This window comes from Heterocephalus glaber, unplaced genomic scaffold (assembly GCF_053883595.1).
Source record: "Heterocephalus glaber isolate CG9 unplaced genomic scaffold, H.glaber_assembly_v1.0 deba00001606, whole genome shotgun sequence".
NCBI lineage: Eukaryota > Metazoa > Chordata > Mammalia > Rodentia > Bathyergidae > Heterocephalus > Heterocephalus glaber.
The window spans coordinates 31,823,321-31,848,972 of record NW_028258377.1 but is presented as its reverse complement, the minus strand read 5'-3'; the positions used below and the strand labels follow the sequence as shown (position 1 = coordinate 31,848,972).

Here is a 25,652-nt window from a genome sequence, read left to right as displayed (position 1 = left end):
AAAAGAATGGCTGCTACCAAGAAGTCAACCAATAAGAAATTCTGGTGGGGCTGTGGGGAAAAAGAAATCCTTCTCCAATGTTAGTGGGAGTGTAGACTGGTGCAAGCACTGTGGAAATCAGTGTAGAGATTTCTCAAAAAACTAAAACTAGAGGTTCCATTTGACCCAGCCATACCTGTTCTTGGTATCTTCCCAAAAGACTTAAAAGCATCATACCACAGCAATATATGAACATCCATGTTTATATAAGGACAGTGTGTAATAGCTAAATCATGGAAACATCCCAAATGCCCATCAACTGACAAATAGATAAAGAAGATGTGGGTTTTTTTATATAATGGAGTACTATTCTGCCATGGAAAGGATAACCTCACGACATTTCTAGCTAAATGGATGCACCTTGAGACTAATTTTTTTTGAGACCATACTCTTAAGTGAAATAAATCGGACACACATCTGTAAATATCACATGGTTTCTCTGGTATGAGAAACCAAAAGTATAAATAAGGACCAAAATTTATAATAGATGTTGGGAAATAGGAAGAAACTATTCACATGAGAAGGGGAATAAGGGAGGGGAAAGGGGGAAAGGAAAAGGGGAACAAGAAAGAAAAAGAATGGAAGGATAAAATGGAAACAGGGCTTTTGTAGATAAAGGAGGAGGGGTTGAAGGGAGGGGAGGGAAATGGAAAAAAAAAAAAGAAGGATGAGCTTCAGACCTTTGTACCTGGAATGGGATAAAATAAAATAAAATTTTGCTCCCAGCCAGGAGGAGGCCTCCAGGTAGGCGTGCCACAGCTCCCAGCACAGAGGAGGTGAGCCACACACCCTCCCCTACACGTCGAAATGAGAAGACAGAACAACCCTCAGAACCAGACTTCCAGATCACCTACAGCAAACCCAAAAAGAAATGTGATGGAACACTCTGATATTCAACTACCTGGAATCCCTGAACTAGGAACAAAAGAGGATCTGGAAAAAATGAAATCAGAAATAATTTCTCACATAACAGGAAAGATTGTGCCCATAGTGCAAGACATGATTAATAAATCTAGAGAGGATACAGATTTTAAAAAATAGAAGAGCTCAGGAACTTGATGGAATCCCAGCATAGGAAACAAATGGAATCCATAAAACAGATGCAAACAGATTTCAAGGAGATTAAAAACTCCATTGAAAGTCTATGCAGCAGAATGAGCCAATGTGAAGACAGAATTTCAGATATAGAAGATAAGATTGCAATTAGTAACCAAGAAAAGAAGATATTCTTTAAAATTGTAAAGGACCATGAGAAATCAATCCAGCAGCTGCTAGATGATGCAAAGAAAAATAACATAAGACTGTCTGGACTCAATGAAGAAACAGGAGAGAATGCAGATGACATAAAAAAAAAAAAACTGTTCACAGAAGTGATGGCAGAAAACTTCCAAAGCAGGGGAAAAGAATTTCACATACAGATAAGCAAAGCATATAGGACTCCAACTAGCCTTGATAAAAAACAAGTCTACACATAGGCATATAATTATTAAGATTCCAGAAACCGAACAGAAGAACAAAATTCTACAAGCAGTTAGAGAAAAGAAACAAATCACGTACAAAGGAAAGCCCATCAGAATCACAGCAGACTTCTCAAGTCAAACCCTCAAAGCAAGAAGAGCTTGAAGTGATGTTTCAAGACCTAAAGGAGAGCAGCCTCCAGCCCAGATTGGTGTACCCTGAAAAACTATCTTTCAAAATCGATGGTGAAATAAGATACTTTCATGACAAAGAGCACCTTAGGAACTTCATGAATACCAAATCAGCACTCCAAAATATTTTAAACAAAATCCTAGGAAGAGACAACAAGTATCACAACCCCAGGAAACTCAGCAGAATGAATCCACTGGGCACAAGAAATTAAAAGCAAAGGGGGAGGATCAAACAAAAAGAAAAGTCATGACAATAATAACTCAATACGTATCAGTTATAACCATCAATGTTAATGGTCTCAATTCACCAATCAAAAGAAATAGATTGGCAGAATGGATCAAGAAGCAAGATCCATCAATATGCTACATACAAGAAACACACTTAATTCAAAAAGAAACGCATAGACTGAAAGTTAAAGTGTGGAAAACAATACTCCATGTGATGGGAACCCGAAAAAAAGCAGGAGTAGCAAAGTAGCTCTTTGCAGACCAAGTGGATTTCAAACCCACACTGATTAAGAGAGACAAAGAAGGACACTACATCCTCTTAAAGGGAACAATCCAAGAGGAAGAGATGACAATCATAAATATCTATGCACCAAACACTAGTGCACCCAACTATATAAAACAAATACTGACAGACAGGAAAAACCATAAAAGCACTAATGCAATAGTAATGGGGGACCTCAATAACCATTGTTACAAATAGATAGATCAACTAGACAAAAAACAAGCAACGAAATACTAGTACTCAATCAAACTCTGGAACAAATGAACTAAACAGATGTTTACAGAGTGTTCCACCCCACAAAATCAGAATACACATTCTTTTCAGCTGCACCCGGGTCATTCTCCAAAATAGACCACATACTAGCTCATAGAACATACTGAGGTATATGCAAATGAATTGAAGTAATCCCCTGTATATTATCAGACCATAGTGTGATGAAACTGGAGATCAATAGCAAAAGAAACTGCAAAAACTTCATAAACACATGGAAATTTAGCAACATACTTCTGAATAACCAATGGGTCACAGAGAAAATTAAAGAAGAAATCAGACAGTTCCTTCAATTAAATGACAATGACAATACAACATATCGCAATCTATGGGACACAATGAAAGCAGTCTTTCGAGGGAAACTCATAGCAGTGAATACGCATATTAGGAAAACAGAATGAGCCCAATTAAACAACCTGAAGCTGAATCTCAAGCTTCTAGAAAAAGAAGAGCAGGACAACCCCAAAGCTCATACAAGGGAGGAAATTATAAAGATCAGAGGAGAAATCAATGCAATGGAGACTAAGAGAATGATACAAAACATCAATGAAGCCAAGAGTTGTTCCTTCGAAGTATGACATGATACTCTATATAGAAGACCCCAAGAACTCCACCAAAAGTCTTCTAGACTTAATCACCAAATTCAGTCAAGTAGCTGGTTACAAGGTTAACACACAAAAATCAATAGCATTCCTCTACACCAATGACAGACTCACTGAGAGAGAAATAGGGCAAATAATTCCTTTCACAATAGCATCCAAAAAACTGAAATACCTAGGAATCATCCTAACGAAAGAAATCAAAGACCTCTTCTCTGAAAACTATGGCATTCTGAAAAGAGAGATTGAAAATGGACAGACATCCCCTGCTCCTGGGTAGGAAGGATTAATATAGTGAAAATGGCCATACTTCCAAAACTGCTCTATAGATTTAATGCAATTCCAATTGAGATCCCAGCAGCATACTTCATAGACCTCGAGAAAACAATCCAAAAATTCATTTGGAGCAAGAAGAGACCTAGAATAGCAAAAGCAATTCTAGGTAACAGATACATGGCTGGGGGTATCACAATCCCCAACCTGCAACTCTACTACAAAGCTACTGTGATAAAAACAGCATGGTACTGGCAAAAAAAACAGGCCTGAGGACCAGTGGAACAATTAGAAGATGCAGAAACAACACCAGACACACTCAGCCATCTCATCTTTGACAAAGGAGCCAAAGACCCTCACTGGAGGAAAGATAGCCTCTTTAATAAATGGTGCTGGAAAAATTGGGCTTCAACTTGCCAAAGATTAAAACTAGACCTGTATCTCTCACAATCCACTAAACTAAAATAAAAATGGATTAAAGATCTAAATATTAAAATAGAAACTCTGAACCAGTTGGAACAGAGGTTAGGTAGAACCCTTGAAGACATCGGTGTAGGAAAAGATTTTATGAACAAAACCTCAGTTGCCTGTGAACTAGCACAATCAACAAATGGGATCTCTTCTTATTAAAAGGCTTCTGCACAGCAAGAGAAACCACCAGCAGTGTGAAGAGACAACCCACAATGTTGAAAAAAATCTTCACCTGCTCTTCCTCAGACAAAGGTCTACTAGCTCGAATCTATAAAGAACTTAAAAAGATCAGACCTCCCAAATTTAAAGACCCAATCCAAAAATGAGTATCTGAAATGAAGAGACATTTCTCACACAAAGAAGTAGAAATAGCAAATAAATACATGAAACAATGTTCAACATCACTGGTCATTCGAGAGATGCAAATGAAAACAACACTGAGATTCCACTTCACTCCAGAAAGAATGGCTGCTATCATGAAATCAACCAATAACAAATGGTGGCGGGGCTCTGGGGAAAGAGGAACCCTGCTCCACTGCTGGTGGGAGTGTAGACTGGTGCAACCACTGTGGAAATCAGTATGGAGATGCCTCAAAGAAATAGGACTGGAAGTCCCATTTCACCCCGCTATTCCACTGCTGGGGATCTTCCCCAAAGAATTAAAAGAATCATACCACAGTGATATAAGTGCACCCATGTTCATAGCAACGCAGTTTGTAATAGCTAAAACTTGGAAACAACCCAAATGCCCATCAACTGGAGACTGGATAAAGAAAATGTGATTTTTTTTTATAAAATGGAGTACTACTCAGCCATAAAAAATGAGAAATTAGAGACATTTATAGCTAAATGGATGCACATTGAGACGATACTCTTAAATGAAATAAATAGGACACACATGTATAAATACTGAATAGTTTCTCTGGTGTGAGAAACTGAAAGTGTAAATAAGGACTAAATGTATAATAGGTAATGTGAAACAGGAAGAAAAGGGGCAAAGGGGAAGGAAGTGGGAGGGCTAGGGGAAAGGATAGAAGGGAATGGGATTAATATGAGAAAATGGAAAAATAGGAACAAAATCTTTGTAAATAGGGAGGACTGGAGGGGTTGAAGGGAGGGCTGGGCAAGGGTGAAAAATAAGATCCAAGAGAGACTATGTAAAGGTGCAAATTTCCAATGATGAGTGTCATTATATTGTATACCTAAAATGTACCAATGATTAGAATGAATAATCGATAATGCAAAATAGGAAGAAAAGGTCCAAAGGGATAGGGGTAGTGGGAGGGGCAGGGGAAAGGAAAGAAGGGAAAGGAAAAATGCTGAGCAATGGAAAAAACGGAAATAAAGTCTTTGTAAATAGGGAAGGGTGGAAGGCGTGAAGGGAGGGCTAGGAATGGGGAAAAAATAAGAACCAAGATGCATTATGTAAAGGTACAATTCCCAATGAGAAATGTAATTGTGTTGTATACCTACAATGTACCAATGAAAGAATTTAATACAAAAAAAAAGAAAAAAAATAATAAATTATAAAAAATTAAAATAAATCAAGAAAAAAGCAAGATAAGTACAGATACCCCAAAATAAGATCATAGATTTAAACCTAAATTATACTGGTAATTAATTTAAAAATAAATAACTGCTACAGGTAAAAGGTAAAGTTGTCAGCCTTGAAAAGAAGTGTAGTTGTTGATTACAAGGAAAACAATTATTTCATAGTGTAATTAATGGAAATATAAACTGCAAAATATTTTGAAGTGAAATAGATGACCAGTGACAATCCTATACAAAGAGCCCCCACTTTTCCTATTACAGGTGGACAGAGGACTGCCTTGTGTCTACGATGGAATTTAGGATGGAAAGAAGAATTAAGCCAGAGCCAAACCTCCATCAGGTAGGAGTGCTGAAAGAGCATAGCTATGAACCAGGAGCAGTAGCTGAAGGTAACGATTGGAGCTGAAGAGGGCACTGTTCTGGGGTTGACCACAGTGGACCAACATAGAAAGTGGAATCAGCACTGAGCATGGGGTTCAAAGACAAAGGTAAAGCCAGGCGAGAGTTTAGGAAAGGATGGCAAGATGACAGTGGTTAGGAATTGTCTAAGTTACTTTTTCTCGTTGCTGAGACAAAGTCTGACACCCAAAGTTAAAGGAGCTCACAATTTATAGAGGTTTCAGTTCATACTTGGCTGGCTCCAAGGCAGGGTGGCATGGCAAAGGGACAGCACAGAGGAGAAATAGTTCATGGTGCACAGATCCCAGAAAGGCAAGAAAGCAACAAAGTTACAAGCAGCAAGCACCAAGCACCAAGCAGCAAGTGAGGACAGCAACCCTCTTTCTATTTCTTCTATTCTATCCAGACTACAAGCCTTTAGGCTGGGTAGCATTCACACACTGGGTGGCCCTTCCCATCATCCACTCCCAGAACTGTGCCAAACCAACCAGTGGACTAATTTAGTAATTCACACGTACTTGATTCCAGCATCACACACTTAATCCCAGCATCACACACTCTAGATCCAGCCACCTCTGAAAAGCCCCACTATGACCACATGAGGCTTTGGGTGGTGGGGGAGGAATCTAGATACAAGCATAACAAGGACTGTGACGGCTAATATGAATGCTCTAAGTCGTGCTCTCAGGCTGATCTTCTGACCCCAGCTTCAGAGTTCCATGGTGTGAAGCTCTAAAAATGCAGGTGTAGGGCCCTTTTCCAGATTCACTGACTGAGCATCTCTGGGGGTCAGACCCAGACAGGTACATGTGAACTTGTTCTCACAGGATTCTTAAACTCTCTAAATATGAGACCCATAGACTAGGGGACACATACTTGGTCTCTGAGATAGACCAGAATCCCCAAGTTTCAACTTTCCAGTTCTCCAAGTGCACTGGATGTACTCTCATTGGGAAACTATGAAGGTCCTACCAGCAAATATCAACAAACACGCACATGTAACTCCAAACTTGCTAGCCTGCAGGGTGAACTAATAGCAGGACTTGTCCTTCCAGGAGCATCGCTCTGTCCTCAGTACTTTGCTAACTGCCTTACTTCCACTACTTCATTTAATGCTTATTTAGAAGAGGGTACCATTACCACTTTGAGTTCATAGATGAAGTTGAGACTAAAGGAAGACAAGTAATTTATCTTAGGCCAGTTTCCCATCACTGGAATGAAGCTCCCAACATATGCAATGTAAAAGAGGAGAAATTTATTTGACTTACATTTTCAGTAGGCTCAGTCTGTGACTGGCTGGCTCCAAGGCAGAAAAGGTATGGTAGAGGATGTGGTAGAGGAAATCTGCTCGATCCATGGCAGAGAGAGAAGGGCAGAGCTGGGACATGAATACACTCTTCTAGCTCACATGCCCAGTGACACATCTTTTCCAATCAGGCCCCACCAACACATTCAGCTATGAATTCATCTGTCAATGGATAAGGATACCACCCCCATGATCCAATCAACTTTCCAAAGCCCTACCTCTAAAGACATGAGATTTTCGGTGGACATTTTAGATCTAAACCACAACAGCCATCCAGTTGGACAATGACAGTTTCAAGCTCTGGGCCAGTTTTACTTCAAGATCTGTGTTCTTTCGGTGTGCTGACACATAGCAACAATGTTCAATGATACTTTTTAAAGGTTGGTGGAAGTTGTAGGATTAGCTGATTATAGGTCTTTGGCTAATTTAAGAAACTTTACTACCATGGCATACCCAGAGCATTAGGGTGAATCAAGACTCTCCTATCTCTTCTGATCTTGATCCCAGACCCAGGAGGTATTGTCAGCCTTTGTAATCTCCTTTGGGCGTTTTTTCCATCTGAGTGAAGGGTCTGAGATGAAATTTGGGAAGAGTCTGAAAACCAAAGCTCAGAGGAACAAATTAAAGTGATGCAGAGACAGCCAGAAGGAGGAAGGAAAATGATAGGAGCTTGCTGCTGGAGCTGCTGAAGAGAGATAAGACACCAACCACATTTCAGGGGGGAGAGAAGGTAAGAAAGAGAACAGAGGAAGAGTGAAAAGTGGGGTAAAGACAGAGATGCAGGGCAGAGTAAGGGTGGTCCCAGGAGGAGGATGGCAAGAACAGGGTCCTCTAAAGTAGAGTGGGGCCCAGACCACACTATTTTTCTTTTTCTTATTTTGAAGTCTTTTCCTTTAAAAAGGGAAAGGAAGCCAGGCTTGTGATAGTTTGAATGTTCAGTCCTGGTCATTTCATCTGTTTCTGAATGTGTGAGCTCATTTGGAGGTGAGTCTCAACTTGAATCTCCTCAAGGATATTGAGACCCAGGCCCAAAGACCTTCTTGGCTCATGGCCTTTACCACTTCCGCATCCATCTCCAGACTGCCCATATTTAGATGGGTGAGGGAAGGGGAAGAACCAGTCCTCTTACTAGGGAGGTTAGAGGGAAGAGGGGAAACCTAAAAGACAGCTGAATTGTATCTCACTTCCATTTCCTCATCTGTCAAAAGGGAATAAAATTAGCAACAACCTCAAAGGGTATCATTATGATTAAATAGAATAATGCATTTAAATGTTCAGAGAAGTGTCTGGATTACTATAAGTGCTAAAATAATAATAATACTTATAATGACTGGCCTTGATACTAGGTCTGAGCAAAAAGCTGAATATACAAGCATCCCATAATGATGATACTGATCTCCTGGGATGAGGAGTTGGGATGGTTAGGTCCTATGGTAGGACCTCTCCTTTTCTTCTCTGGGCTTCCATTTTTCTCCTCAATAAAATGAGCATTTGCCCTTCCACAGATACAGAGCACTGTATGCTTCAAAATGCTTGGAAAAAGTAGGAAACAGAAGGTAGGGTTATTTCCATTGCTGTAATGTTGCACTTTCTCTTTTTGAACCATCCCTGCATCCTTGAGATGAAAACCACTTGATCAGGGTGTATGATCTTCTTGATGATCTTCTGCATTCTGTTTGCCAGTATCTTATTAAGGATTTTTGCATCTATGTTCATTAGTGAGATTGGCCTATAGTTCTCCTTTTCAGTTGGGTCTTTCTCTGCTTTAGGGATCAAGGTGATGCTTGCTTCCAGGAATGAATTTGGGAGTATTGCTTCCCTTTCAATTTCATTGAAGAGTTGAAAGAGTAGTGGCAGCAGGTCCTCTCTAAATGTCTTGTAGAATTCAGCAGTGAAGCCATCAGGGCCCGGGCTTTTCTTAGTTGATAAGTTGTTAATTACGTCTTCAATTTCATTGGTTGATATTGGGTTGTTCAGAATTTTTAGGTCTTCTTTGTTCAACTTTGGTAATTCATATGTATCTAGGAATCAGTCCATTTCTTCTGTGTTGTCCATCTTATTGGCGTATAGGTTCTGGAAATAGGTATTGATGATCATCTGGATTTCTGCTGGGTCTGTTGTCATTTCACCCTTTTCATTCCTAATTGCATGAATTTAGGCCTTTTCTTTCCTTTTTCTCATAAGGTTGGCTAAGGGTTTGTCAATTTTGTTGATTCTTTCGAAGAACCAACTCCTGGCTTCATTGATTTTTTGTATTGTTCTCTTAGTCTCCATTGCATTGATTTCTCCTCTGATCTTTATAATTTCCTCCCTTGCATGAGCTCTGGGGTTGTCCTGCTCTTCTTTTTCTAGAAGCTTCAGGTTCAGCATCAGGTTGTTTAATTGGGCTCGTACTGTTTTCCTAATATGCATATTCACTGCTATGAATTTCCCTTGTAAGACTGCTTTCATTGTGTCCCATAGATTCCGATATGTTGCATTGTCATTGTCATTTAATTGAAGGAGCTGTCTGATTCCTTCTTTAATTTCCTCTGTGACCCATTGGTTATTCAGAAGTGTGTTGTTCAATTTCCACGTGTTTATGAAATTTTTTGAGTTTCTTTTGCTATGGGTCTCCAATTTGATCACACTATGGTCTGATAATATACAGGGGATAACTTCAGTTCCTTTGCACTTACTTAAACATGTTCTATGTGTGAGTATGTGGTCTATTTTTGAGAATGACCCATGTGCAGCTGAGAAGAATGTGTATTCTAATTTTGTGGGGTGGAAGACTCTGTAAACATCTGTTAAGTTCATTTGTTTAAGCATTCGATTGAGTTCTAGTATTTCATTACTTATTTTTAGTCTAGTTGATCTATCTATTTGTGACAGTGGGGTGTTGAGGTCTCCCACTACAATTGTATTAGTGCATATATGACTTTTCATGTCTGTTAGTATTTGTTTTATATAGTTGGGCACACTAGTGTTTGGTGCATAGATATTTATGATTGTCATCTCTTCCTCTTGGATTATTCCCTTTACAAGGATGTAGTGTCCTTCTTCATCTCTCTTAATCAGTGTTGGTTTGAAATCTACTTGATCTGCAAAGAGGATAGCTACTCCTGCGTTTTTTCGGGTTCCTGTTGCATGGAGTATTGTTTTCCACCCTTTAACTTTCAGTCTATGAGTTTCCTTTTGAATTAAGTGTGTTTCTTGTATGCAGCATATTGTTGGATTTTGCTTCTTGACCCATTCTGCCAGTCTATTTCTTTTGATTGGTGAATTGAGACCATTAACATTGATGGTTATAACTGAAACATATTGACTTGTCATTGCCATGACTTTTTCTTTTTGTTGGATTCTCCCCCTTTCCATTTAATTTCTCGTCATGCCAGATGGGTACATTCTGCTTTGCTTCCTGGGGTTGTGATCCTCAATGTCTGTTCCTAAGATATTGTGTAAACTTCTTTGGAGTGCTGGTTTGGTATTCACAAAGTTCCTAAGGTGCTCTTTGTCATGAAAGTATCTTATTTCTCCATCCATTTTGAAAGGTAGTTTTGCAGGGTACATCAATCTGGGTGGGAGGCTGTTTTCTTTTAGGGCTTGGAATATGTCACTCCAAGCTCTTCTTGCCTTGATGATTTGTGTTGAGAAGTCTGCTGTGATTCCGATAGGCTTTCCTTTGTATGTAATGTGTTTCTTTTCTCTGACTGCTTGGAGAACTTTTTTCTTCTGTTGAGTTTCTGGAATCTTAACAATTATATGCCTGTGTGTAGATTTTTTTTGATCAAGGCTATTTGGAGTCCTATATGCCTCACTTATCTGTATGTCAAGCTCTTTTCCCCTGCTTGGGAAGTTTTCTACCATTATTTCTGTGAAGAGGTTTTTATGTCATCTGCACTCTCTCCTGTTTCTTCATTGACTCCAGTCAGTCTTATGTTGTTCTTCTTTGCATCATCTAGCAGCTGCTGGATTGATTTCTCATATTCCCTTATAATTTTGAAGCAATTTTTCTTTTCCTGGTCATTAATTGCAATCTTATCTTCTATATCTGAAATTCTGTCCTCACATTGGCTCATTCTGCTGTGTAGACTTTCAGTGGAGTTTTTCATGTCCTGGAAATCTATTTGCATCTGTTTTGTGGATTCCATTTGTTTCTTTTGTTGGGATTCCATCATGTTCCTCAGCTCCTCTCTAGATTTATTAATCATGTGTTGCACTAGGAGCACAATTTCTCCTGTTATCTGAGAAATTATTTCTGATTTCATTTTTTCCAGATGCCCTTTTGTTGCCAGTTCAGTGGGTCTAGGTGGTTGAGTATCAGAGTATTCCATCTCATTTCCCTTTGGGGTTGCTGTTGGTGATGTGGAAGTCTGGTTTTGAGACTTATTTATGTGTTTTCTCATTTCAACTGGGGGGTGGGGTTCTGTTGGCACCTACAGGGATTACCTCCTCTGAGCTGGGAGAGGTGGGACAGGGGCCAGGAGCAGCGGTAGGGATGGTGGCCTAAAAACCCCTTCCTTTGGGCTGGGAGCAGCAGGAGGGATGGTGGCTGGGAAGCCCCTTCCTCTGGACCAGGAGCAGTGGGACAGCGTCTCAGAAGCCCCTACCTCTGGGCCAGGAGTGGCGGGACTGAGTACTGTGGTCTGGTGGTCCAGTGTCCTCTGCGTCTTTGTAGTGTGGACCAGGTGGCTGTACAGATGAGGTGGGGTGGGGCGAGTGTCCAGTGGATTGTTGCCAGGGTGCAGGCTGATTAGTCATGTTCCGTGCAACTGGCATCAGTCTTTTCTAAGTTCCCCAGATGACTCCAACATGCAGTCACACTGATGGCGGTACTGTACAGCCAAAATTTAATGTGCATATGAGTTGCCTGAGGTCTTCAAAGTTACCCTGCAGATTTAGATCCAGTGGGTTGAGCATACACCCTGGGAGTCTGCACTCTCACAAGCTCCTAGATGATGGTGCCGCTGGTGTGAGCCCCACATTCTGAATAGCAAGGGTCTAGACCAGTGATGGTGAACCTTTTAGAGCTTTCAATGATACAAACAGCCTGGTGCAGCACACGTGCCTGAGGTTCACCACCACTCATTTAGACTATACATCCGTTTTGTTTTCTATTCTAACTTAGAATCTGAGCAAATGATATTCTACTTGGGTCCAACTAGAGCGACAGGAAAAACAATCACTAACAAAGTGCAAGGTTCATGAGTAAAAGAACCAGGAGAGTAGTTGTCTTTGATCTCTAGTTACTGGCTTGGATTGGCCAACTATCACAGTTTGGGCATGGGGTCGGTCTTCCAGCACACAGGACTTTAAGTTTTAAAAATGGAAAACTCCTGAGCAAACCCAGAAAAGTTGGTCATCATAGTCACAGTGGTAAGAGAACAACAGAGAAACTGGGTTTTGGATATCTGCATTCCATGTTGTCTCTCTGGGAGTATGTGGAACGCATCTGGGAGCCTCTCAGAGGCAGCTTGGTGGCTACAGTTAGGACAAGAAAGGCTGACCCACATGACTGTGCCCATAAGATCTTCACAGATTAATGTATAGGGCAATAATCAGCCAGATCCACGTGAACCTGGAAGAAATCCAATACTCAAGCTTGTGACGTAGTCACAGAGACAAGTTTGGGGAATAGGGTCCTGCTCCAGAACTGTATGACTGTGTGGCCTGGAGCAACTTATTTGGCCCTGTCTGGCCTCAGTTTGTACAGCTGAACAATGAGAATTGAATGGAAAGCCCTGGAAGGGTCTTTCTTCCTTCTCCCACTCCTCCACATGTACCATGGATAATGCACAGGGCTGAGACCACATCTGGACAGCTCAAGCAGTGCACTCACCTTGTGCTTGCTGAGCAGCCACTCAGGGTGGCCAAGGACCTTCAAAACAGTATCAAATTCTTGTTTCATAACACTTCCCTCTGCTGTCCTTTCATGCTTGGAAAGCTGAGAACTCGTGTGGGCTCTTTCATTCTTTTTTTCTTTCTCAGACTGTAACATGTTTACAAATCTAAATGCAACTCTATTTCCAGATTTAGTCCTGTGGTTTCAAGTGACTTCCTACCTCTGCTCTTCTCCATGCAGGGAGTCCACTTCTCAACTTCTTTTCTCTAGAGAGACAAAGAGTCTCCCCAGCCAGTCATTGGTGGTTTCCTATTAACCTTTCATTAAGCCTGCTGACAGCTGGCTTCGGCTCTTTCTGAGTTAGCTCAACACATTCCCATTGAAATGGGTCCCACCTGACTTCACTAAAGCTCCTGCCAGATTCTCTACTTGGCACCACCTCTGCAAAAGCAAATCAGGTTCTGAGCCAGTAATATGGGACAGGGAAGGCTGGGGTAGAGGGACTGGGAATGGAGAACCATCAATATTCTCAGGTTGCTGTGGATCTGAGCAAACTCAAGTTGCCCGGAGTCCAATGCAGGTCAGTACCCCAGTGGCATGCGCCTGAGATCATAAATTAGATCCCTCAAATGTGAAGTTCAGGGTCATGTGATGAATGTAAGGTCCTTCAGGCCTGACTCTGCTAGGAGGTTGGACAAGGTGACCTTGGACATGTCCTTTCAATGACAGGAATGACATACCTGTCACTGAGTTGCTTCTGGAATTCCATGAGACAACTGCTTTCAAACATTTGTCACAGTACCAAGAACATAAAATGTCCATTAAAGATTATGTTACTTACTTTAGAAAGGCCAAGGTCAAGGTTGAAGTTGTTTTCAAATCCTCAAGTTTTGATTGTGGATTTACATTATAAATATCAGCTGTAAGAGCCAAACACTGCATCAAAGTCCTTTCTTACAGAAATGGAAGAACAACCTAATTCTGTTTGACTCCATTTCCCCAGTGCGTTTGTCTCAGACTTTAACCTCTCATGACAGAAGCATTTCTCTCTCCTGGCCTCCCCTTCTCCATTACAAAATAGATACTAAAAAGCTGTTTGTAGGGGCTACTCATTCATCTTGTTACACAAAGAGAATGCAAGGAATAACCACACTGACAACCTCCTCTGACCAAGGAGTCTTAGGGTAGGCATTATATATATTTTAGAATTAACTCCTTACTTTATAAAACCCACTCTTTCCCTCAAGTCTCAAGGTGGTTGCCTTGTTCTGGCCCACAGCCATATTTTGCTTGCCCAGGAAGGACACTGTTCTAACAAGCTGTGAATTTCCCTGCTTTTAACTGGACTCACACTCCTCTTGTCACAGGTTGCATATCCTTTTCAACTGCCTGGCTCTGAAGCTACCAGTGCTCATTCTAGATGTGCTCATTCTGTGGCGGTCTAAGAGCTGCAGATAGGGGTAGAAGTCAGGAGATAGAAATTTCAGATCTTCACTGAGGAAAGAGATCTCTGTCACTGCATGGAGAATTAATTAGACGAGATGTGGAGAGCGGTGTTAATCATAGAGGATCCATGTTTAATCTTACCCTCCATAATATAGAGCAAGGAGACTATGTTATGAGGAACCACGTACTTGCCGAATTAGATTGCCTTGGAACGTGATGAACGTTCTGTAAGCCCGAGAAACAAGGAAGCCCATGAGGGTGGGGAATTCCCAAAGAACTGGTAAACAACAAAGCAGGTGTTTTGGATAAAGGTCATGGTTAATGACCTAACTCACGGAGTGTATAAGAGAGAGGAAAAAATAAACTTGGTTGTTTGGTCTTAGGAGCCCGGACGACTCTGTCTTTTTTCTTTTTAAGTGTGTTTTTTCTTTCGTCCTCACCCCTCCTCTCAGGTACTGATCGACTAGTGACGGCGGGTCCCGTCAACGAGAGAAGGAGTAAAAAAAGTTATTACAAGGGTCCAGGCAGAAACGGATGCCAAATCAGGAGGTCCCCTTGTTACAGCAAAGTGTGACAGCTCTGTGTTACACCCAAGTGTTACAATTTTCTAAAGGTCTCTGGCGGCAAAGAAGTCCAGCAGCACTCGGAGAGTTGGAGGGAAACTTTATTACACTGGCAGGCTCAAAAGAGTTCGTACTCCAGAGTCTGAGCCCCAAAGAGAAATGGGAGCAACCTTATACCGAGCTCCATGGTGTAGGGAGGTTGGTTTCACATGCAAGTTAAGCATGTTTATAGAAGCAGAAGGGTGGAGTTAACAAAACATCTTGAAATATTGGGTAGAAACATCTTGAAGCTTGAACAGTTCCATTTGCTGTTAGGACACTTAAATAATTGCATTGCTCGAACAGTTACATTTGCAGTACAGGTGGCTTTAACAAAACATGATTCCTGCCAAAAACATGGGGGGGGGGGGCCTTGAGAACAGACAAAGGCCTCCCACGTTGTGCATTATTTCCTTATCACCTCTGTCCAGCCAGGCTCACTATGGTACATCCCTGGCACAGGGAGAATCTTTCCTTGTAATCTCAATCCAGTTGTTAGGAATAACTACGATATACTATAATCATTCTCAAACACTAACGTGAATCACAATCACCCAGAGAACTTGGTAGACCACAGATCTCTGGGTCTACCCCCAGAATTTCTGATCCAGAAGGCAAAGGAGTGGGTAATAATTTGCATATTGAACAACCTCAAGATTATTCTGAGGCTGCTGGTCTGTGCCTGTAATCCTAGTACTCTGGGAGGCTGAAGTAGGAGGATCTCAAGTTTGAGTTCAGACTGGGGAACTTAGTGAGACCCTGTCTCAAAAAGGCGTTTGGAATGGGAAAATGTAGCTCAGTGTGAAATCCCTGAGTTCAATCTCAGTGTCAAAAAAAAAGTGCAGTTTGAGAACTACCAGGCCAGAACAACAGTTCAAATGGGTTAGAAGCCCTGGATTCACCTTAAAATTATTTTGAGATGTTTAAAAATTAAAATCAGATACCCAAGTCACACTACAGAATACTTACAAAAGAATCTCTTTAAGGGTGAAACTCGGGAATTGGCATTTCTAAAAGCTCAGTTGATTGCAGTGTTCCCTTACACAGAAAACTGCTCAGTCAGAGGCTCCTGGAGGCCATTGACACTCCTCAAATACCATGATTGTGTCTGTGAAGGTTTCTAGTCTGACCCAGGAGTTTCAGAAAGGACTCAAGATGGTCCCTTGCAAAGCACAAAAATACACTTTGGGCTTCAATGTTCTGCTTAGGAGATATTTGCTGTCTTCTTTTATGATTTAGACTCCAATTGGTAGTGATGGTTATGACTGTTTTGCAAGATGGGCAGGGAGCCTGAGCTGAGTTAGGGTGGGGTGTAAAATACTACAGCCTGACCACCTAGATCAAAGCATCTAGCCCCACTCCATTTTGCAGATGGGGAAACTGGGGCCCTGAACCTGGAATTAGACTCATTTCTTCTTCAGTTTCTAAATAAATGTTTGGGTTTAGCACACTAGTCAAGGTTATGATTAGAATCTTAAGCTAATGGCTCAAGCCAATGAAAACAAAGAAGGAGCCACCAAAGCACTATTAGCTGTTTCTGTTGCTTAGGCCAAAATTGTCATTTTATGCAAAGCCTAAAAAATGAGCCAGGCTGCTCTGGACCTGGTGATCTTCAGATACCCAGGTGACAGGGGGATTTTTTATTAGCTGCTGGAGTGTACTGTGTGACCTAGAAGCAAAGAATTTACAGGCTGTACCACTCAAGTAATGAGACTGGTTTTTGCTTTCCCATAAAGGTAGTATTATGGGAATTGAAATATTTTACTTGGAGAACTGCATGATTTTTCTATTAATGCTGTTATTGCCCTAAACATGCTGGCAGTACCTCCTGAGAAATCCCTTTCAGATCTGCTTTATTTTGCCCACTAGCCAGCCAGAAGCATCTACCACTCCGGCATACTTTTTACATTCATTCCTTCAATAATTGTTTGCTTTAATCTCTCTCACAGGGTTCCTCATTCTAGTAGTTATTAAAGATTTAAAATAAACTTGTTCTTATTGTGGAGCGAATGGCCATGAATTAATTACACTTAGAGAAATTTACTTGAATCTCTGTCACATCCAGGCACCATCCTTGTCATCACCGCATTGTGCTCTGATGGACCCTCTGTTGTCTGCAAAATTAAACTTCCCAAGTAAGATTTAAGGTGTGACACCACGATCACCTTTAAAGACATTCAAATGTGATAAGAAGATAATATAAAACAGGGGACTTTTAGAAGCGAGTCAAAGATCTGGTGTGATTTCCCATCATTGCTTGCATTAGTAATGAAACAGACCGGTGCAGCTCCTACTGAACCCTGGAGTCAGGTGCTGAACTCAGAAAGCTTGGCAGGAAAGGAGTGGTACATACTGTGTCCCAGAAGCAAGGCAATTTAGAGGCACACAAGGTTCTCCTTCCCTCTCAGGAGAACTACCAGGTAGAAAAGAGATTAGTCATTTTTTTAGTTCCTTTGTCTCATTGCTGAGACAAAATACCCAACACCCAAAGTTGAAGGGGGAAAGGTTTATTTAGCTTACAGTTTGTAGAGCTTTCAGTCCATAATTGGCTGGCTCCAAGGCAGGCTGGCATGCCAGACAGGCCTTCCAGAGGAGATACAGTTCATGGCATCCACAGGGTAATAAAAGCAACAACAGACCTTAGCGGCTTTTCTGCCCTTTTACTCTATCTAGACTATGAGGATTAGAGCAGTGCCAAACCAATCAGTGGACTGATTTGGTAATCACACGCCCTTATTCCCAGCATCACACACTCTAGATTCAGCCACCTCTGAAAAAAAAAAAAAAAAGCCCCATTTCATTTGCATGAGACTTTGGGGGGACAACTAGACACAAACCGTAACAGTCATGTTCTGTAAGCACAATGTGTGAGGCTAAAACCAACAAGCTAATGCTATCTGGAGACAGATTTTGTTTAAATATTTCTTACCCTTAGAATTGCCCTAATATCAAATGAACTACCATGGGTGTGTAGGGAAACCCAAAAGCCAAGATGGCGGCACTCTGGTTGAGGTTGTGGAGTGAAGGGGACCAGGGAGGCAATGGGCTCTGTGTCAACAGGAGCCAGAGCAGGTGCATCTCCCAGTACTCCAACGTGAATGACTTCTACAACCAAGGTCAGCGCTGGCCGGTGTGCCTCATTTAGATAACGGAGGTTGTTACTGCCACATGGCCACCTTTGTGTACTTTGGTATAAATGTAAACTAAGTAGCAGAGGACTGCTGCGAGCATGGGTGGGCCAGGGGCACGAGGACTACCAGCTGGGGGCCACAAGAGCAGCTGACCAGGTGGACTGTGGCTAAGCAGCTGAAGAAAAGATGTTTAACCTAGTGCATGGTTCCGTGTCTCTACCGTGGGCTGCCTGAATCTCAAGTGAAACTCTCCAGTCTGAAGTGGTGACAAGATGTGTGGTAATGAGTTCATCATCACTGAGAATTTTCATGCATAATGTGAAAGATCACTTAGCAGTGATATGGAGGAGCTGACTAAGCGTGGGGCAAAGAAAACGTGGTCTCTAAAGTACTTTTTAGGGCCAAGGATTTAGCTCAGTGGCACCATGCCTGCCTGGCAAGCACAAGGACCTGAGTTCGATTCCCAGTACCGAAAAAACCTTTCAGGGGAGAGATGAAAACAAGACTGGGGCTAATGCTAACAATGGAAAAGGTGAGACTTTTTTAAAAAATGAAAACATCCCAAAACTTATCTGGACACTCCAAATGCCATTCCCCTGCCCCACAGAGCTAAGAGAGGAGTGAGTCAGAGTGTGAAGAGGCCATCTTCATCCTCCCTTTCATGCTGCACGTCACTGAGGGCATTTTGGCTTTCTCCCAGGTCCTGTGGGCTGCAAAGAGACGAGGCAGGCTGAGAAAAGGGAACAGCAAGACTGGGGGGGAAACAGAACACAGATGCTGCTGATTTACTATGCAACTGACCAAAGACTGAGTGAAAATTTCAGAGTCCATCCAGCCCCAGTCTTTTTCCAAATGGAACCTGAGGCTGCAGGCCATGAAGGTATTTATTTGCCAATGCACAGTATTATCAGAAGAGAAGACAATGTTCTTCACAAAATATAAAATCATGATCTGAATGCATTTATTTACCAAAACGACCTCCACTTATGACATTGAATGGTGACCTGCCGGGCCTCAGTTTCTCTGCTTGTTAGTGCTGTTCAATAACAAATGTTATGCTACTAATACAACTGAATAATGAAAATATGGCCTTCATCAAAAACCTACACCAAATTTTTATATTGCTTTCCCAGAAAGCTATAGAACAGGATAGATATCCATGATCCATTTCCAGGGACTCTTCAAGGACTTCTATTTTTTAAGTTAAATAGCAAAATCAAAATAACTGCTCTATGGTCTAATTGGGCAGAGGAACCAAATCCCAGGAATAACAGTCTAACTTTTTCATCATCCACACTTCGCAGTGAACACCAGTTCAACAATGTGCTTTTAAAAGTGAGTCACCCAGAGCTGAACAAATCTAGAGCAGAGCAGTGATATATCACCTTCTTTTTTTTCTGTCATTTATCTTTTATTTTTTACATGCAATACTTCTATTTTTAAAATTTTATTGGTGCAAATTAGACATACATAATGATCACATTCATCATGGGGAATTTGTAACTGTACGTGATGTATCTTGAGTCCTCTTTTATTCCCCAACCCTCTCCTCTCCCTTCAACCCCTCTTCTCCTCCTTATCTGCCAAAGCTCTTTCCATGTTTTTCTTCTCTTCTCACTTTTTTCTTTTTCTTTCCTTCCTTTCCCCCTCCCCCTCCCTAGTTCCCCTTTCCCTCTGAACAATTTTTTTTCCTATTTCACATTATCTAGTCAGCAATACCACTATTACTGCCACCTGCCTTTATATTTTCACTTTGGATAGACATACAGGGTTAACCAAGACAGATGCTAATTTGAGGTAAATCCCCATGTCTTTTTCGCCTCTAATGCCATGTCTCCCCACTCCTGAGTTCAGTCAGAACCCAAGCACAAGTAGTAAACCACTGAGCAGCGTATGAGCATTTGTAGCAGCTTATCTAGGATTACAATAATCAGTCACGTGAGACAAGTTACCTTTTGTGTTTCTGCAAACAGTTGGCTTTCATGACTTTTCCTGAAAAGATAAGGCCACATCGTGAGTACAGAAGCTGCTGTTGGAGTGGGGGGGGCCCTCGGTCCCGTGTGGGCCAAAGGCGAGTTAGGGACCCGTGGCAGGGAAAGCTGTCCTTTCCCTGGTCCAGTGCTTGCTGTTTTCAGCCCCTAATCAGGGCCTATTAACTACAAAGCCGGTCCAACTTTGTGGGCCACAGTGTCAGGCTGTTTCATTTAGGAGTCATTCGCCTAACCAGAATTCCAGTAACATGTGGGTTTTAAAACTCTTTATGAGATATATCCAAAATTTTCCAAAGCTGTAACCGTGACTTTGTATGAGAGTTAGTAGTAGGCTTTCAGTGAGTTCTAAATTTCCTTTTGCAGTGTTCACCTGGGGTAGGTGGGAGGCTATGCAAATTTCCCTCCTGCTCAGAATAGCTGAAACAGTTACTAGTCACATCTCATGACCAACTTCCCAGAAACAACAATTCCTCTCCATTTTAGAGTGGTACCAGGTGCCATGTGCCTGTTTATGCATGAAAACCACCATCTCTATTTCACGGCTCCTTTTTGCAGTGTTTTGAAACTTTATTTGCAGGGAGAGGAGTGTAAGGCCATGGGCCAGCTGGAGAATTTAATGAGAACTCCAGGCCCCATGCACTGGAAAATGCACACATGGACAAATGAACACATTCACAAACTACTTCCAGGGCTTCACATCTCCCCTGAAAGCCATCTGTGGCCCCTTGGTTAAGAAAATCTGTTTTTAGGTAACACATAAGACCAAGATCATTCATGGCACAGTCCTAGCAAAAGGAAGAGAGGACTCCAAGGGTTCTTAGGCCGCAAGATGAAAACAACAATTAGCACTTTTAGTAAGGCAGAAATGAAGGTGGGAGGAATCGGGGTAGTTAATAAACCTGGGACAAAATGTCCCATCTAGGAAGGTGCTCTGTTTCTTGCTTTTACTTTTGCAAAATGTAAAGTCTGCCCGGGGGAACAATACAAAAAGCCACTATTAACTTATGGTTACCTCCCTGGTCTAGACAGGGGCTGTGAGAGGACCAAGCTTCTTTGCGGACAGGAAGCAGAATAGCCCGCTCTGAGATCTTGCTGGAGTCACTCACCCCTAAGGCTCCATCTCACCCTGCCCCGTTGCCTTACCTCGCAGAAGAAACACCCCGAGCAATGCCAGGAGTGCAAGTCCCACACCAGAAGCAATGATTATCATCAGCAGGTAGGTGTCCATCGGTGTGAGGAGCTGAGACACAGAAATGGCAACTGGGCCACTCGTTGCTCAATACTACCATGCCAGGGACACCCCCATCCCAACAGTGCCTTTTCATCACCAGCACAATCCACCACATTTTCCCCAGTGTCTCTCAAATCAAACTAATGCCAGCTTTATAAATCATATTTTAAAATTGTGTTCCATAAAACCTAAAATATTTTACTCATATCTCCAATTGCTCCTAAGTCTTGGAGATCAGGCATACGGAGCTTGTGAGGCTCAGGAATCTGAAGACTAAAAGTCACTGTGCTGTGAGCTGTGTTTCCCACTGTCAAGTCTCCGTCCTGGTCACTGCCTAACTCCTTGAGGATCTCCCCAGCACTGTGCAGCAATTGTCATGGTTGACTTAGGCATCGAGGGGGAAAAAAAAGCCAGATTAAAAAGAAAATGGAGCTCAATTTCAAATTTTCTGCTGCACTGGCTCTCATACTGTAGTAGGGAACCCATGGGATCAAAATAGTTTTTCAGGAGATGCCAATTGCCATTTTCCTGTGCTTCTCCCATGAGACACTGAGACTTCCTCTGTCTCCTCTTAGGCCTGGCATCAACGGGACTTGCAAAAGTGTAAAACAATGCCATTTTCCTTTGGAAAAATACAGTTAGTTGTCATGTTATTTATGTTAATATGTCATGTGTTTGTTCATCTTGGCTTTAAATGAACTAACAAATATTTTTTAGCTTTAATACAAATTTCTCAGTCTTGACTTTCAGGAGTACAAAGGGACCCTGACAGCAAAACGTTTGAGAAGTGCGTCCCTGAGCCAGGCACTCTGCAGGGGCTCTGCCACCTCACACAGACAGCTGCACTCAGCGGGGCCTCCCTCCTGTCCCATTCATGCAGAAGTGGGGAAGTGGGGACAGCAGCAAGGACAAGACCACAGGTTGTCTCTGAGGAGAGACACTTTTCATTCACAAACATCTGTGCTGCCTGAAGTTTCTCCTGAAAGAGACCTTCATCATTTTTGTAATAATAAAAATAAATGAAAGGGCACTCAGAAAATAAGAGCGACTTTGGTGGCAGGTCTAGGTTGTGCAGTGTGTCAATAACCCTGAGCTGCACGGAAGGAACATGTGATGATTTTCTGTTTTTATATTTTTTTCTTTTCAAAGCATCTGCAGATATAGAAATCATCGATATTATTTCTGCCAAAAGTGTAAGTCTATAAATTCTTTATCTATTTTGTAAGAGCCTTGATGCATTTTCTTATTTAGCAATATTCTATTCTCCCTGGCCCATCTACACAAGCCCCTGCTATAGATTTTTTTAAATATAGTCATATACTTTAAATATTTCATAGATGTTTTACCTTTGGCTCTGGAACTTTCTTCATGGATGCTGGGAAGGCAAAGAGGAGAAAATGGTTATGTTTCTTGTGGGAAAACAAAAAAACACTTCCTAAAGTAGGAATTTCAAGGCCATCTGGAACTTCAGCTGATGTGTTTAATACCACCTTTTCTTTTTTGTATAGTTTATTTATACATAATTGCTCTGATACAGTTCTAAACAGAGGTTCATCTGCTCTCCAACATTATCTCACAGGGACATTTCCATTCTGTAGGCAGATGGAGTGAAACATCTAACCAGCACACAGTCCGCTTTCATTTTTTCCACAGGTTACAGCGGTGCATTCAGGATTTTTATCCAGCAAGAAAATGTGTTAGTCTTTCAATTAACAGATGCCTGGGGCCAGGGATTTAGCTCAGTGGTGTGGCACCTGCCTTGCAAGCACAAGGTCCTGAGTTTGATTCCCCGTACCAGAAACAAACAAACAAAAAACAGATACCTATTAGGCACTTATAGATTAGATATAGTATAAGTGTCATTGAGCACACTGTGCTAGGTGTATCTTGGACCTCAGAATTTGAAGCGTAGTGCAGAAAATAAAATTTAAACAAATACAGCCGTATATCAGGTAGCAACATTTTGGTCAATGATGAGCTACATATACAAAAATGGTCCCATAAGATTATAACAGAACCGAAACATTTCCATCACCTACTGAAGTCCTGGTCATCATAATGTCACAGCAAAATGCCTTGTGTTTGTGGTGATGTTAGTGTAAAGAACTGCATTGCTGGTACAGTGATGTACAGTACATAATACTTGATAACTGACACTGGCTTACGTATTTGCTCTACTACACTTTTATGTTATTTTAGAGTATAATTCTACTTATGAAACAAAGTTTATTGTAAAGCAGCATGCTCTGTTACTCTGGCAGCTGCCTCATCCATCTCACATTACCATCTCTCAGTGGCAGTATATTCTCTTGTACTTGATTTGATCTTTTTTATTCATCATAGGCTAGGTATGATAGGCTGCACTATATACATGCACATTGTGTAGCCGAGGAGTGTAGTAAGCTATACCGTCAAAATCTGCCAAAATACACTCTATGATGTTCACACAAAAACAAAATCACCTAACGATCCCTTCCTCAGAATGGATTGCCATCGTTAAATGACACACACCTGAAATGTAAATAATAGAAGAAATAATCTGTTACAACGGTGCAAAACTCTGTGAAGGGAGAGCATGGAAGAGCTGAGCTGCAGGGTCAAAGAAAGATTCTGCGAGAAGGGGAAATTTAGGTTGAGACAAGGAATCAGTTGCTCCTGACTGCTAGCTGAGTTAAAGGGCATTTCCTGGTAATTTACCACATGCTAAGCACTACTCCAGGCACTACTTAGCTCCTACTATCTGTAAGGAAATTGTGTGTGTGTGATACTGGGGAATCGAACCGAGGTCCCTCTCACTGAACTACATCTCCAAATCTTTTATCATCATCATCATCATCATCATCATTTTGAAACAAGGTCTTCCTAAACTGCTAAATTGCCCAGGCTAGGCTTACACTTGTGATCTTTCTGCCTTAGCTTTTCGGAATGCTAGCATTACAGGGGCGTGCTCATGTTCAGCACCCACAAGGAATTTACAGTACAAAGGCAAGACCAAAAGATCATTTGGCCTAACAGGCCCAGTGTAGTGATAGAACCCCACACTGCCTGGTACACACTATGTGCTCAGTAAATGTTTGTTGAATGAATAACACCTAAGCAGAGATAAGATTGTATAATAATTAGCCAGGCAAGGAATGTGGAGAAGGGCACTTGAAATAGATATAGCAGCATGAGCCAAGCCAGGGAAGCATAAATCAGCCTGGCACCCATGGCCAGTGGCAAACATCTGTGCAGGTGCTAACAGAGGGGCAGGCAGTGGCAGGGGAGGGCAGGGCTAGGGTGAGCAGGGCTAGGGTGGGCAGGAACTGGTCAGGGAGGGTCCTTTTGCATGCTGGTCAGTTCCTGACTCAGGCAGCAAGGAAGCACAGAAATGTTTCAGTATGAGAGGTCTGGGTAGGAGCATAATGGGATAATTCAAGGGAGAGTTCGCATGAACTCCAAGTCTGAAGCTCACAGCTAGCAGAAATGATGGCATAGACACAGCTTTTTAGAAGGAAGGTCGGTTGATAGGATATAGACATGGAATTTGGAGTGAGGATAAGACAAGCGTCTTAGATCACTCACAAGTTCCCACTCTGTACAGCAGCCCAAGGCCCAGCTCTACATGAACTAAGATCAGGAGCAGGGCGAGGAGAGCAGAAGTGCAAAGCTGCAGGAGAGGGGGATGAGCTTGCAGTCAGGAGCGCTGAGCCAAGGTACTAATACTGTTCACCTCATCAGCACTTGATAAACCTGAATCTGAACCAAGTTTGAAAAAGTGTAGTTGGAGACACTGACTGAGGAGTCACTGGTGTCCAGGGAGCAGTTAACATCTTCAAAGTGGATTAGAAATCTAAGGACTGCAGGTTCAGAGAGAAGAACAAGAATCCGGGGAAATATTGGCATATAAATGAAAGCAGACCAGTCGAGTGCTGTGGTTGTACACTAGTAATCCCAGCACTCGATAAGGCGGAGGCAGGAAGATTGTGAATTCAACCTCACCCTGGACAACTTAGCAACTTAGAGCTGATCTCAAAATAAAAAAGGTCTGAGAATGTAGTTCAGGGTGAAGGTCCTGGGTCCATTCCCCAGTACCACCTCTCCCACCAAGCATGGGTCGAGAAGATGGAAAAAAACAAAAACTAGGACTGGTTAGGGAGATCCGAAAGTAAAAGCAACCCCAGAAGCCAATACAGGGGCAAAATAATCCAGGAATGATGTGAAAATTATATATACAATAAAATCTAAAATGGAAACAACATATAATGACACAGAGAGATGGTCTGAATACAACAAATATCTAGGCAAATAATTACTGAGACTGAACATTAAGTTTTCCCTTCAAGTGTTCTCACCCTTAAGGCACAATAAATATGATAG

General features: G+C 41.8%; 1 protein-coding gene and 1 long non-coding RNA gene across 4 annotated transcripts in view; one reads left to right on the top strand and one right to left on the bottom strand.

Moving 5' to 3' along the window:
* The first annotated feature begins 11,286 nt into the window (after positions 1-11,286).
* On the top strand, positions 11,287-22,761 carry LOC147822988 (uncharacterized). Its single transcript, XR_015444836.1, has 3 exons — positions 11,287-14,790; positions 21,088-21,278; positions 22,031-22,761. It is a non-coding gene; the product is annotated as an uncharacterized LOC147822988 (long non-coding RNA).
* Positions 14,990-25,652, bottom strand: part of Timd4 (T cell immunoglobulin and mucin domain containing 4) — a 100,574-nt gene continuing 89,911 nt past the window's right edge. For all 3 annotated transcript variants that reach the window (XM_013078707.3, XM_087194914.1, XM_087194915.1), the window contains 4 exons: positions 22,640-22,668; positions 21,206-21,302; positions 20,024-20,063; positions 14,990-18,781 (listed from right to left, as the gene is read on the bottom strand). In XM_013078707.3, coding sequence (XP_012934161.2) covers positions 18,743-18,781; positions 20,024-20,063; positions 21,206-21,302; positions 22,640-22,668 — 205 coding nt within the window. In that variant the 3' untranslated portion in view covers positions 14,990-18,742. The remainder of the gene's footprint in view (positions 18,782-20,023; positions 20,064-21,205; positions 21,303-22,639; positions 22,669-25,652) is intronic.